This window comes from Schistocerca americana, chromosome 5, assembly GCF_021461395.2.
Source record: "Schistocerca americana isolate TAMUIC-IGC-003095 chromosome 5, iqSchAmer2.1, whole genome shotgun sequence".
In the NCBI taxonomy this organism is placed as follows: domain Eukaryota; kingdom Metazoa; phylum Arthropoda; class Insecta; order Orthoptera; family Acrididae; genus Schistocerca; species Schistocerca americana.
This window is the reverse complement of record NC_060123.1, coordinates 450,419,387-450,434,653: the sequence shown is the minus strand read 5'-3', so window position 1 is coordinate 450,434,653 and position 15,267 is coordinate 450,419,387. Positions and strand designations below refer to the sequence as shown.

The following is a 15,267-nucleotide window of genomic DNA, read 5'->3' as shown; positions in this document are numbered from 1 at the left end:
ATTACTACCTTAGTAAGTCAAAAGGCTATAGGCCACCACTTTGTAATTCACTGGTAAATTTTGCACAAGCTGCTAGTGGTCAAATGTCTTTCTTGACACTACCCACATAAAGCATTGCTGCATTGAATAATACCGTGGTTATGTCCTTTCCAGCACTCTCTCCTATTTCTGTCTGTTGTGTTGTTGGTTAGAGCAAAGGCTTCATGAAATCTCCCACTGTAGCTGTCTCCCAAGGTGTACAGGTACTGCCTGCCAATGTTCTGAGTGCCCAGTTCCTCTGTGCTGGATGGTGGCACCAGTCTACATGAAAGTACAATTCGGTGTGCACTTTCTTGCAGTATACATTGTGATCCAATGTGCCACTTGCTCCCCTCACTTTCATTTTCATGTGAAGTTGATCTCTGATGTAAGGCACTGAGAGGTGAAAGAAATCCATTAATTTCCTTTGATGTGGCAATATTATGAAGTAGTTGTCAACATAACAAAATAAATCAGTTAGATTCTCTTGAACTGACTTTCTTGTCAAAGTACTCTATGAAGAAACTGGTGACAAATCAGGAAAGTGAACTGCTGACTCCATCACTCCATCAAATACTTCTCTTTTATGGAGGGGGGGACAGAAGGAAGAGAGAGAGAGAGTGAGAGAGAGAGAGAGAGAGAGAGAGAGAGAGAGAAACCACACACCTCCCCCGAAGCAGTCAGTTTGTCAGTATACCTGATGATTGGCAACATGGTTGCTCGTCTAAATATTGTGCCCATTTAACAAAATGTAGCTATCTGGGAATTAATTATTTTGCTACAAAATGTAGAATAAACAACATTTTTAGTATCACCTCCAGGAGCAAGAATAAAGACATTCTGAGAGGAAGTCACCTCCCTCTGAATCTAAAAGCTAAAGTTTTAACACTAATATCCAACTGTGGGATCATTTTGCATGTCACTGCCTAAGGTCTACATTCACTTAATACATTTCATTACACTTAACTAAAACTGTAAGGTAAATTCAGAAACATTGCATTATATAATAGATAAATCTCTGATGAGCCTATTAACACATGTTCTGAAGATAAATAATACACACACTATAAAAAATGAAAAGGTGGGCTACTATATGTTCTTAGATGTAGTTTTTTAAAGTATGTTTGCATAGCACTCCTTTCGCTTCCTTCCCATAATGACCCAAGGTATGGTAATCTTGTACCTTTTCTTCACAGTAGTCTCCCCCTCCCCCCTCCACAAAAAAAGGCACATCATATCACAGAAAGCTTAAATCTGAATGATAGGCCAGCGAGATGAGCAGCCATCCTCATGAAATTGATAATTGACATAAGGCATTGAGAAGTGAAAGAAATTCATACATTTCCTTTCATGCAAATGTTATGAAAGTGTTGCCAACATAACGCAAGAAATCAGGTTTTTTTTTTTCTGGTGGCAGACCTTCCTCGTTAAAGTGGTCTATGAATACATTGGCAAAAAATCAGGAAAATGAACAACCCATGGCCACTCCTTCAGATACTACTACCTTTTTTTTTTTGGGGGGGGGGGGGGGGGGGGGAGGTCATAAGTGTCTTGGTGCTGTTAACAATAAAAAAAGGAACCTGTAAAAGTAAGTAATTGAAAAGTGGACATAAATAGGATTTTGGTAAAAACGATCGGAGAAATGATGAGAAGCAGTGCAAAAATAGTGGAATGAAAATGAAAAAGAAACAATAGAAGAAAATTCAGAAAACAGGAAAAATAAATAATTATCCACACACATCCATGTACGCATGTTTGCTTCCATTTCCACACTTCAAAAGCACTGTGTTTGGAGAGAGGATGCAGGTGATCCACATATCAACAGTCTTCTATTATGTTCCTGAGACTCATACCATATCTCTGTCTGTCAAAGTTGTGCACAATTAGGTTTCTCTCTCTCTCTCTCTCTCTCTCTCTCTCTCTCTCTCTCTCTCTCTCTCTCTCTCTCCCTCCCTCCCTCCCCCTTCCAATGACCAGCTGCCACATGAATACCAGGACAGGATAACATAGATTATGCCCATGTCTAACACTTGAATACCAGGCAACTAATATTTTTAAGCCAGCCGAAAAGCTCACTGTGGAAAAGCTCAATGGTGTCACCTGTGATTTAGTCTCTTTGGGAAAGTCTCTTGGAGGGATGGATGAGTGATTTTGGCAATAAATGACAAAGTCATCTCACAAGTATTAGGTACAGTGGTACAAGTAGTTCAAATTAAAAACAGACTCCGTATCTACAAATTTGAACATTAAAATGTTGCACATGCATTCGACAGTCTCTCCAATTGTACTGCTGTTACATATTTACAGTAATGATAATATCATTTAGTGGACAAATTGTGACAGGTTGGTTGCATACAATTCATAGGACGAACAAGCTACCCAAAAACACATTAAAATTTCTGCCGAAGTAAATTGGGGAGGAACTCTGATGCCACACAAAATTTTACCAATTTTCTTGCTAACGTGGCATTAATGCCTAACATTGAGGTAAGTCCCTTGGTAGGCCAAAATTTTTCCTTTTGTCGACATATAAAGCACAATACGTAAAAACATGATTCACTGTGATTATCACCCCACAAACACTGCATTTCAATTTGTCCTCTTATCAACGAATCTTACACAAGAAGATCACAATACTGGGATAGTGCATAAGTTCATAGCATTTTTCCGCAAGTTTAATAAACACAACAGATGCACATAACAAAGACATTAATCAATAGTTTATTCTCTTTCACTATTTACAGCAGTGTGCCTACACTGGGGTAACTCTTTGATTCCACAGTGGTTTTGAGGATAAAGAACTCATCAAGCTACATTGGGAGCACATTTTCATTTGGAAAAAAAGTTCCTTGAAGGTTGTTTGATAGAGAGTGGAAAGGTGAAACACTGAGAGTGCAAGATTAGGTGACTGAGTTGGGTGCAGAATGACTTCCCAACCCAACTCCTGTACAGTGTTTTTTGTCAGTCTAGCAGAATGTGGGTGGGGGTTATTGTGGAACAGCATCATTTCATGCAGTCTTCCTGGTCACTGTTTTCAGACTACATCTGAAAGATATCTCAGTTGTTGACAATGAATGTCAGCAGTGATGGTTGTAGAAGCAATTCATACTACACCACACTGTCGCTGTTCCACCAGATGCATAATTCTCTCTCTTTTGTGGATGCATGCATGTCTTTGTATAGGAAGTTGCTGCTTTGTTTGAGCTCAAGCATTCCTTTTTTTTATTTTAATTTAGCATAAAGATGTCATTTCTTATCACAACTAATGATACAGGGTAGGGACATTTGGGGTTGTTCACGAGCCAAGAGATGCTGAGCAATCAGAGATGCGCATATGGCAACCTGCTGATTTTTGTGATTTTGTCTTAGAGCGATTTTGACTTAGAGCTTGCAGTAGCCATATACCTGATTTTTTAACATTCCCCATTCCATGCAAATTTCACACAATGGTGGAATGATCGCAGTTCATCACATTTGTCATTTTCGAGTACACTGACGTGAATCATGGTGGCTTCATGAGTTTATCAAGAATTAAGAAGGTTTTTAGATATGACAAACTTTTATTGGCAACATATTCTGTAGGCTGCAAGAATCCAGCTGCCACTAACTAATGCCCTAAAGAGGAAGAATAATAAGGAGAAACCAACCCGCACATTGGTCAATGAAAATGGCACATGCTTTTGCGGAAGGACGACGGTTCAATCCCGCGTCCGGCCATCCCGATTTAGGTTTTCCATGATTTCCCTAAATCACTCCAGGCAAATGCCGGGTAGGTTCCTTTGAAAGGGCACGGCCGACTTCCTTCCCCATCCTTCCCTAATCCTATGAGACCGATAACCTCGCTGTTTGGTCTCTTCCCCCAAACAACCAACAACATACTTTCGACGTGATTAAACAATCCTTACAGAACACTGTGACCTTGGCCCATTCCCCACCTATGGCACATTTGTCTGTTACGGATGACACAAGCGAGAATGCTGTTGGTGCAGTGTTGCAACAGACAGTAGACAGCATCCAGTAACTTCTAGGGTTCTTTTCCTGCCAGCTGAAGGGGACCCAACATTTGTGGTTGGCTTACGACCATGAATGGCTAGCGATATGTGAGGCAACCAATTAAGAGGGTTGGTCCATCACACTTTTTACAGACCAACTCACATTGGTTTGTGCTATCCACATTCCAAGTCATTACATGTACCCACCCCTGCTTCAGATACCTGGACTAATTTGCACAATTTACTTCCAACATCTGGCATGTAAATGAAGAGGGGCAATGTGGTAGCTGATTACATGTCACTCTTCCATGCCCTTAGTGCACCAATTGATTTCGGCAGGTTGGCCATGGAGAAGGACCGAGACAGACAGTTACATGCATTCTTGGACGACTCCAGCACAAGTTTACAGTTGCAACACATTCAGAAGCCTAACTCTAGCATGCACTTATGGTGTGATACATCACTTGGCAGGCCACACTCCTTAGTCCCAGCAAAATTCCATAAATCCATCTTTGATACCTTGCATGATCTATCACACCCGGCAGTTCGTCCCAACACAAGGTTCATCATGGAGTGGTTTGTTTGGCCTGGGGTAAAGGCAGATTGCAAAAAGTGGATACGCACCTGGCTCCCTTGCCAACACAGCAAAACAGGACACCTCGCCTTCCTGCCACAAGGCACATTTGAAATACCTAAAGGACATTTTTTTCAACATGTACACTCGGATTTGATTAGACTGCAACCCAAATCCACAGGTTTCAGGTACACTCTGTTAGCTATCAACTGCACGACACAGTGGTTGAAGCCATCCCCTTAATGGATATAACTGCAGTTTTACTACAGAATTCTCTGTCATCAATATCTCATTTCGGGTGATCATTGCCTATCACAACCAACTAATGGCAGCAGTTCAAATCTCTTCTCTTTTAAGAATTTTGTACATTGATGTGTCATAGTTCACAATGGACTGAACCATTACCATGGGTTCTACTCCGTACACGAACATCTTATGAGGACAACCTGAAATCCTCTTTCGCTGAAATTTTCTACGGCAAATATCTGATGCTACCTCCTGCAGACTTCCTGTTACCTGATCTGTTGGTGGCAACCTCAGAGTTGCCATTGGTGAAATACAAAGACAGATGTCAATTAACTCATGTCCATATACCGCCTCTCCATGCTCGCAGCATGTGGCAGGTTTTTGTACATAAGGTATTAGGCGACTGACCCACGTGATGCTCTGAGACAACACAATTTGTGCTGCACTCCTGCAGCCTTATTACGGCTCCCTAAAGTATTCTGATGCAAGGAACAGATATTTCCCATCCCACTTATTCATAAACCTTCACCTGTCTTTGCAAAGTGCCTCAGGCAGCTTGGGTAGTGGAAGACTACGAGGAAGAGGACAAACGGGCACTGCTACGAGCAAATCCTTCAACCACATATCCACCTCTACTGATGAGGACCCTTGGTTGATCATCTTATACTGTTGGAGCATTCAGCATCCAGTCACCTGTTTTGAGTATTGCCGATTATGACCTGCCCCACTCTTGCTATAATATACTGCATATCTAAAGATTACATTCTGGAGTAGGGTCCCCTTCCCATTCCCTCCACGATACTCCGTACTGGACGGGAGGGGGAGGGAGGCGGCTCCTTGGCAGCACTGACTGCCGAAATTGATATAGATACACAAAATCGACATTCAGAACAATGAACAAATATCTCTCTTTTGATTATTTTTATTGTTTCTTTCGATTATTTTGTCATTGTACTGCTGAGTACTATCATGACTGAAGTGTTTATATCTTTTTGTGTGTACAATTTGTGGCAACTATATCCACATATTATTCTACATATTGATTACTATAAGGGTCCCAAATTTGCATTAATCAAGAACAGCTATGTCATTAGCAACATTCCAGACAATTTTAGTGAAATGCGTAATTTTACAATTTTATACCTCTGGCACTAGGGTCAGTCCTTGCAAAATATTCAAACTTTGTCAACATCTGATTTAGAGTATCTCATCTCTCAATCCTGTTGATGATTTCTCTTCTGCTTTGCTGTGTGTTTTAAGCTTATTACTTTGTGTGTGGTTTCATCACCAGTTTCACATTTTGTGGTAAAAAGGTTTGTGACCCTTCACTGTCTCTCCCTGTGTTTTCTAATAAAACTCTGTTCACTACAGTATTCAGAGATGTGCCAATCCAGAACACATGTTCAAATAATTTATAGAAGCTTTTGATCTATTGTAGAGATGCAATCTCAATTCAAGTCTAGTTGAAGACAATAATATAAAGCTTGTTAGCTGTGGTTCTACATAGCATGCATATGATACCATCTTCTATTAAGACCACAAACAACATTAATGAGAAAATGTACTGGTAAATTAGGTTAGATGCCTCTTGAACAGATATCAGTCTAATATTTAGTTTTCATCTGCATATAATATTTTAATGGTTTATTTTGTAGATCCAATAACACTGATTTATACTGGAAGGCAGCAGTGTGCAATAGTATGCAAAATAAGCAAGCATTAGTGAGATATATTTATAGGTTAATGTTAATCACACCAGACTGACTTCCTCAACCAGGTTATCAATGTGTTCATTCTATTTTAGAACTGGGTCACAAGTATCCTACAAATGTTTCTTACACAATCAGATACAAGCCTTTGAGTTTATTTCTGACAGTCTCTCCTTGTAGAGTTTCTCTTCATTTTCAGCCATTCTTCCAAATTCCTTATCATCAGCGGCACCTATTCAACACAACAATAACCGTTTTAATTCATCAATTTATATTATCTCTAATCAATGAGCACTGTGTCCCATATCCATGTGTAACAACACATAACAGAATTTCTGGGATCAATAAAAAACAAATCAAATATTTGATGGATTGTATGTTCCACAGAGACTTCCTTATTAGACAAATGCAAGAATAAGCAGTCGCGTTACTACTAGTTCTGAGGTTGAGTGTTTAAAATTGTGTGCGTTTAATACTTTTACCTCCTTTTAATTCATTCAAAACATCCAAAGACTCTTCCAAATGCTTCTTCTTATTGAGGATGTCAATAATCGGTTGCAATTCAGTAAGTCTTTTTGAATCGGCAACACTACCACGCACTAACATATTGTACTCCGAGATTAATTTATTAGTGTAATTCTTCAAATCTAAATCGCCCACACAAACGCCACCGTGATGCAAAGACCTAACGAAATCATTAATCTGCCTGTTTTTCATGTATGTATGTCGTGATGCATATTCCAGTCCGTCTGGTAAACGAACTGCCAGTTTTAAGATTTTCCGAAGTCGGTGCAGCCGAGCTGCACAATTCAGATTCATCATTCATCACACGACCGCTTCCTCTCACAACTGTATAGTGTATCCTGTATACACAATACACAACAATAAACAAACTTCAAAAGCAAAGAAGTATGAAAGTGCAACTACATCACAAACATGACCTCACACAGTCGATATCTTATTAACACGATTTGTTTGATGTATAGATTAATATAAATAATCTGCTTTTAACGTTAAATACTTGTTATTATCAAATTAACTTTAAAAATTAATACAATGATAAAAATGAACAGTTATACTAGTGGTTTTCGACAGATGGTTGTGCTCTTTAGTCTATGATGTTAGACGGGAGTAGTGGTGTGCCGCGTTAGTTTGGTTGCAATAATTGACCTGCCAAATGAATGATGTTGGGTGATCATGGTAGGATTTTTCTTTTCAAGTTTATTTCTTGTGTAGTTACCAGTTAAACGTTGCGTTTTTCTAACTTAGTGGAGAACTAATTAGACTAATGTAAAAATACTTCTCGCAGGCAATAAATAATAGGAAAAATCTCCGTTCTGCAAAACTTGCATTTTAGTAATAATACGAAAGGAGAATAGATGAGCAAGAAACAAAGCAACATTTTCCAGTTGCGAAACAATGTCAGCGCGTAATACTGTCTTGTCCGTTCTGTCACAGTTACTTTTTTCCATCCCGTTGACGATGTCTGAGGAGACGTTATTTGATAGTAGATTTCTGTAGCGAAGAATATTTGAATAAGGCGACCATCCATTCCATTTTTTTCGAGACAGTTGCGACGTTTGTGTCCCACATTTTTTTCCCGAAAGTAATACGGGACACCCATTTGCCCAGGATTAGCAATTATAAAGCGATTTAAGCCCCTAGGCTGAATTAGATATTTATTTCATCTGTATCGCTATGTATTATTATTATTTCATTTCAGTCAGACTCGTGCATTTCTCAAATTTACTCGAGTTAGTGGAGTTATTCTTTTCTTCCTGGCACTAAGGCCGCTACTAAAAGGGCATTTTCTCACGTGAATGATATATGGACCAGTGACAAAACACAGCTTGTTATATGAATTATGAGTGCAGTGTTAATGATTAGAGTGAATTATGATAAAACTGGGGTTGAATTTTTTCATATGCAGTTCAAGGATGCAGACATTCTGAAGAAAATTGACAACACTGATAAATACAGTTTTTTTGCTTGTAGGAAGTACTAATAAAATATAAATGAACGTACATTTTGTAATGAATTAAAGTGACGTTTTGTATTTATTACATTTAATTAATTTTTTGCAATATCAACATTTTTATTGTGTCTCAAATTTGGGTCTAGAAAATATGGTCACCTTGGAATTAATCAAGATGAATGCTATGTCTACCTTTTATTTTCATGCGCGAAAGAGATAAATACTTTGTAATGTATGTGGTTCGTCCCACAGTGAGAGACCTTAATATAAGATGCTCCAGTGGCGCCATTAAATTGTTATTCTTTTGCTTTTATATAATATTTGAAGGTAGGCCTACTGTTGTGTGTGAAAGATATATAGGTCTATATATTTTAATGAAGATGCTTAATTTATGAAACAGTAGTTGTATACCAAAATTTCCACCTACCTATGATGAAGTGATGTAGGCCTAAAACAAGAGAAACAAGATTTTATGCTGATCAGTTTGGAATTTGGTGAGACTTCAGTGTGATAGTAGTCTTCCAGTCATGTAGGATTTTTCAGCTTATGCAAGGAAAGAAAGAAACTGAAGCCTTTGTTGCGTAGTCTGATGCAGTCCTCCATGCTACTCTGTCCTGTGCCCCTTCCCCACTGAAAAGCTACTGCAGTCTATATCATTTGAACCTATTTATAGTATTTGAGTCTTTCTCTCCCTCTACGATCCTCCCTCCACACACAGTTCCTTCAAGTAGTAAATTGATGAATCCTTTATGTTGCAGAATGTCTCCTGTCAATTACTTCCTTCTTGTAGTCAAGCGCTCTCTCTCTCTCTCTCTCTCTCTCTCTCTCTCTCTCTCTCTCTCTCTCTCTCTCACACACACAAACACACACACACACACACACACACACACACACACACACACACACACACCATTGTCAGTCTACATATTATAACATCTCTACTTTCGCCATCATCAGTTGTTTTACTGAGCAATAGAAAAACTCTTTACTACTTTAAATAGGCCAAGTGGATTTGATCTAGTTATCGCCTTTGGCCACTGACATAATGTTAATGGCTGCCCAGATGTCACCTTGTAATGGGTGTTTTCTTCGTTTGATTGCTAGTTGGTGAAGTCAGCGAATTTGAAAAGGGAAGGTGGGGGGACTGATTGTTCTGACAGACTGATCTGTAGCTTAGCCCAAGGCCTAGGATAGGTGGGAAAGTGACAGTTTGGTTGTGAGGTGGCATAGCCAGCAAATATGAAAGCAAGAAAGAAAACTAGTTGTAGTGGCTGACTGCTCTGTAAATCAGCGTGTTGAAAAATCATCTCCCATATTTTGTTGTTGTCGCCATGTTTACGACGTTTGTTGCATGTTTCCTACATTACTGGTCAAAGCCAATGATTAGTACTGAATACACATTGTTATCCCCTCTGATGTATCGCTTCCTAATATATTTCGCTCGGCATCACCTTTTTTTTAATACGTCCTTTGCTGTCCCTGACAGAATTAAAATGCCATTGACAAACCTCAAACTTCTTACTTTTTCTCCCTGAACTTTAATTCTGTCTCCAATTTTTTTGCTTCCTTTACAACTTGCTCAGTTTACAGATTGAATAACATTGGGCATACACTACAACCCTGTGTGTGATTCCCTTTTGAATTACAGCTTCCCTCTCATGTCCTTCAACAAATGACTGCAGTCTGATTTCTGTACAAGATGTAGGCCTATATAAACTTTCACTTTCTGTATATTATCCCTGCAACATTCAGAATTTCAAACAGTGTGTTCCAGTCAACACTGTCACAAGCTTGCACTAAGTCTACAAATGCTGTAAATGTAGATTTGCCTTTCTTGAACCTATCTTGTAAGATGAGTCATAGGCTCAGTATTGCCTCGCATATTCGTACATTTTTCCATAATCCAAACCGATTCTCCCTGAGCTGAACTTATGCCAGTTTTTTCACTCTTCTGTAAATAATTTGTGTCTGTATTTTGGAACCATGACCTATTACGCCGATAGTTCAATAATATTTGGACCTGTCACCACCTACTTTCTTGGGAATTTGAATTATTACATTCTTCTAACAGTCTGAGGATATTTCCAGTGTCAGACATAGCTTGCACATCAGGTGGAAGAGTTTATTCATGGCCAGTTCTCCTAAAGACGTCAGAAGTTCTGAGGTAATGTCTTCTATTCTAGGGGCCTTGTTTTGACTTAAGTCTTTCAGTGTTCTGTCATATTCTTCCCACAATATCGTATCTTCCATCTCATCTTCATCTAATTCCCCTTGCCTTTCTATAATGTTGACTTCAAGTTCATTTCTCTCGTATACCTCCTTTATATACCCCTTCCACTTTTCAGTTTTCCCTTCTTTGGTTAGTACCAGTTTTTGTATCTGAGCTGTTGATATTCAAGCAGTTGCTTCTCTTTTCTCCAAAGGCCTCTTTAATTTTCCTAGAGGCTGTGTTTGTCAGTCCTCTAGTAATACACGTTTCTGTAGACTTGAGTTTGTCCTCTTACCATTCCTGCATAGCAGTTTTGCAGTTTGTGTTGCCTAATGCTCACTCTGAAACTCTCAACAATCTCCGATTCTTTCAGCGTATCCAGGTCTCATTATCTTAATTTTCTGCCTTTCTTGCAATTTCTTCAGTTTTAATCTGCAGTTCATAAGCAATGAACTATGGTCCAAGTTCACATCTGCTCCTGGAGATATCTTCATTTAAATACTGTTTGAAAATCTGTGTCTTATCATTATGTAATGAACCTGAAGCCTTCTAGTGTTTACAGATGTCTTCCATGTATACAACCTAGTTTCAGCAATGATTAAATTATGCTCTGTGCAAAATTCTTCCAGGCAGCTTCTCTTTTATTACTTCCCTGCTTTCCATATTCTACTGTATTTCCTTCTTTTCCTTTTCCTGCTGTTGAACTCATCTCCCACCACAATTAAATTTTCCTCTCCCTTAATGATCTGAATGATTTCTTTTGGCTCATCACACATTCTTTCAATGTCTCTGTCATCTGTGAAGCTCGCTTCTATTACCAAGGTGGGTTGTTGGCTTCATGTCTGTCTTGGCTATGAAAATGTGTTCACTTTGCTGTTAATAGTAGCTTACCCGCATACTTGTTTTCATAGTCATTATTAGTCTTATATACAGGTACACAAACACGTAACAACAAGTAAGTAAATTTACAAATGAGTGTAACAAGGATGGTCTTGCTGAAGGAACCATCCTGGCGTATGCCTGAAGTGATTTAGAAAAACCTTGGTGACCTCAGGATTCCTGAACTGGGCAGTGAGATGCATGGCTGTCGAAGTGGAAAAGTCATTAGCAGGCAGGCTCTGGGAAAACTGCCACACCTCAGTTTTGTGTGGCTTTTTCGGGCAAGAAGGGTTTTGTCTGACTGGACACTTATTTCCATAGGTGCTTATGAGACCGAGATGGAACCCTCAAAATTTTCTCCTCCTCCTCCCAGCGGCATGGGTGGGCCACTGGTAGATACTAACACCCAATCCAACAAGAGGGCTCATGAGCCAGTCCTCCTCACTCAGGAATTATTTCCAAAACTATTGATTCTACTAACAGAATGTATGCTGGCAATAAGAATGTGCTTTTAACAGTTAAAAGAAAAGAGGGATCCTTTGAAAAATTATTGCCTTTATGTATTCAAAAAAAGTTTAGAGAGCATTGCTGGCACTTCAAAATCGGTCAAGTAATTGCACAGTGAAACACTGTTGGTTGAAACATGTCATTCCCAATAAGCGATGAACCTCCAGAAAGCTAAATGCCTTGGGAATATACCATCGAAATGGAGCTACACAACAACTTGAACTACAGCAAAGACTTAGTTTTTTGTAGAGATCTTTTGGATATTCCCAGTGAAGAATTGATAGATGAGTGGCTCAGGAATGTATCTTTGATGTGCAAAATATGAAACATGTGGGTGGGGATCTGGTAAAATCTGACTCCTGACTCCTTCAATAGCACTAAAGCCCCAGAGAAAATAAAAACAGGTTTCCTTCACTTAAACGTGTGGCCTCATGACCCGAACCAAATGCGCTGTTTTAAATGCCAGCACTTTGGGCACACCACTCTAGGATAGAAAGGAGAAGCCACTTGTGATAAAAGTGATAAGGCTGCCCATGAAGGAGTCAGTTGTTTGTTTCACTTGAAGTGTTTCAATTGTTCTGCGGATCACTCTGTCTGGAGTAGGGACTGCAGTATACTCCTTGAAGAAAGGAAGATCCAGGAACTTAAAACAACTAAGTGCACCCCTTATGTGAGGCCAAAAAAAATCTATAAAGCCATGGTGCCTCCCACATTCACTACATTGTTAATTTCTGCTCTTAAAAATCCTATTCGGACAGCCGATGCCACTAGTCATATAGTGGTTGATAGACTTAAAAATAGAAAGGCTCCTGACCCAGATGGAACACTTTCAGAAACTCTTAAAAAAGCTGTCACACAGATCACCCCCCCCCCCCTTTCTAACGGACGTGTTAAACAATGTCTGACAACAAGGAAGAATCCCTGCTCTTCAGAAAACTGTCAATGTGTTAATTATTAAGAAATCGGAGGACAGCGACCCAACTGGCCCCAGAACATACAGACTAATCTGCCTCCTAAACACTTTGGCTAAGGTACAGGAGCAGCTCCTTTGTGATCAACTACACTCACACAGGCAGCTCTTTGGCCTAAGTTCACACCAATATGGTTTTGGGACAAAAAGAGTAGTAGATGATGCAATTAATCATGCATTAGAAATAATACACAAGACAAACAATAAATACATAGTTACAATTTTAATGTAAATTGCAGGTGGTTTTGATAACCTTTGGTGGCATCCATTTTTTGCTAGGTTGAGAGAGATGCAACTACCAACTGCCCTGTATAACAACAGCTTACTAGATTATTGCAAAAATAGAAGAGCAGAGTGGGTAGCATGTCACCAGAAAGTAGTCAAGAAAATAATGAAATTATGCCCACAGGGCTAAATCTGTGGACTAATATTTTGGGATATTGCTATTGGGGCATTCCTAAACATTTTGGATGTGGATGAGAGGGTAAATGGGGTAGTTTCTTATGCAGACGACTTATTAGTCATTGGATCAGCAAACTCACGAGTCCGTCTAGAAAACAAAATAAGTGATTGAAGTAACCAGAACTAACTCGCAATAGCTGCAAACAGAAAAGTATATCTGTTACTCAAAAGGCCACTGAAAAACAATCCAGTTTTAAATGGGATAATATTAACATAAAGAGGAACCCAGTAACTTGATATTTTTAATACATATTGATGAAAAACATACTTTTAATATCCACACAAGACTGGCAATAGACAAAGCGTCAAAACTGATCCACAAACTAGCAACCACACAATACTCACTACCTCTGCAGATGCTATGAACGTATCACACAGCTCTCTTGGAAGCTATAGCATGCTTTGCAGTGAGTGAATGGGCACACTGTCTGTGTCTAGTGACCCATAGAAACATAATGAGGCAAAGACAGAGGAACATACTATTCGGGGTGTGGGGTGTTTTGGCACCACATCAGTAAAAGACTTATTTTTGATTCTGGGGAATTGACTCATTGGCATCACAGCCTGCCACAGAGCAGTGGCATACTGGCTACAGAGGGGCAAACACAACAAGCTTTGAGAAATAACTGGAAAACATCATAGGGAGGCATCAGTTAAAGAGCTGGCGCATTAACACGTGGCAGTGGGAGTGGGGGACGACCAATAAAGGCCTTCGCATTTTCTCCTCCTTCATCAGTATATAGAGACAACTGAAGCTGAAGCTTGCAGATCCAACCTACGACACGGTTCACTTTTTGACCGGCCGTGGCCCGTACTCCACGCATTTGAATCACGTGGGCTTTAGCCAGAGTGATATGTGCTTATGCTAGGTATATGGGTCTCCTGAACATGTGCATTACATGGCAACACCCTCTCACACGTAAGACCTATAACGGAATATAATGACATCAAAGAAATGGTATGAGACCCAGACAAATGGTGTGCTCTTGGCAACATTACTGATAAGGTTTCAAGAACACTATATGGTGCCTATAGGCAAGAAAATCCATATGGAAGATCTTGAACAGACACACAGTAAAGATCCTTGGAGGACACAAACTCCGACACAGCCACAGACACTGATGTAGCTTCAGACACAGAAAATGACAACAGAAACAACAACAACAACAACATTAGACACAGACTCATAACATATAGGAGTATGACACCTGAAAAGTTAGTTATAAGAAAAGCAATCGTAGCATGTGATTGGTTCATGTACCTAAACTGCACTTTAAGTATGATGACTAAACAATGTAAAGGAAAATTACTAATATAAGCAACGAGACAATCATTATATATGAGGATATGCCATATGGGTAAGCAATGCTCGAAGTTTAAGTTCAGAGGCTTCCCTCTTGCATATGGCACTGGTCAAGTGAAACAGCATCACTCACAGAAACGTACAACATAACAGCACACATACAACATATAGAACTATGTCTAAATATAGTAACACTAATAGTGCAATGGGTATGCCCTGCATAAGCATGTAAAAGGTGTAATAAGTAGTACAGTTCTTGGACAGTAGAAACAAATACACACAGAGTCACTCGTGATGTATTTTATTTAGTAATGCAAGAAGACATAATTTTGTATGCTGCTTCAGGTGGGACAGGCACTATGTTTTTGCCGAGGCCCTCCCACCTGGAATAGCAACAACATGAGATTATAGTTCTGTAACTTA

The 15,267-nt window shown here is 39.4% G+C and overlaps 2 protein-coding genes across 2 annotated transcripts in view; one reads left to right on the top strand and one right to left on the bottom strand.

Moving 5' to 3' along the window:
- Positions 1-7,434, bottom strand: part of LOC124615415 (peptide chain release factor 1-like, mitochondrial) — a 63,447-nt gene extending 56,013 nt beyond the window's left edge. Inside the window, exons 1-2 of the mRNA XM_047143287.1 lie at positions 7,022-7,434; positions 6,686-6,771 (exon numbers count right to left, since the gene is read on the bottom strand). Coding sequence (XP_046999243.1) covers positions 6,686-6,771; positions 7,022-7,361 — 426 coding nt within the window. The 5' untranslated portion in view covers positions 7,362-7,434. The remainder of the gene's footprint in view (positions 1-6,685; positions 6,772-7,021) is intronic.
- Positions 7,435-7,658: 224 nt separating this feature from the next.
- The window catches only part of LOC124615683 (scm-like with four MBT domains protein 1), a 182,230-nt gene continuing 174,621 nt past the window's right edge, over positions 7,659-15,267 (top strand). Inside the window, exon 1 of the mRNA XM_047143713.1 lies at positions 7,659-7,739. Within this exon, the coding sequence (XP_046999669.1) occupies positions 7,721-7,739 (19 nt within the window). The 5' untranslated portion in view covers positions 7,659-7,720. The remainder of the gene's footprint in view (positions 7,740-15,267) is intronic.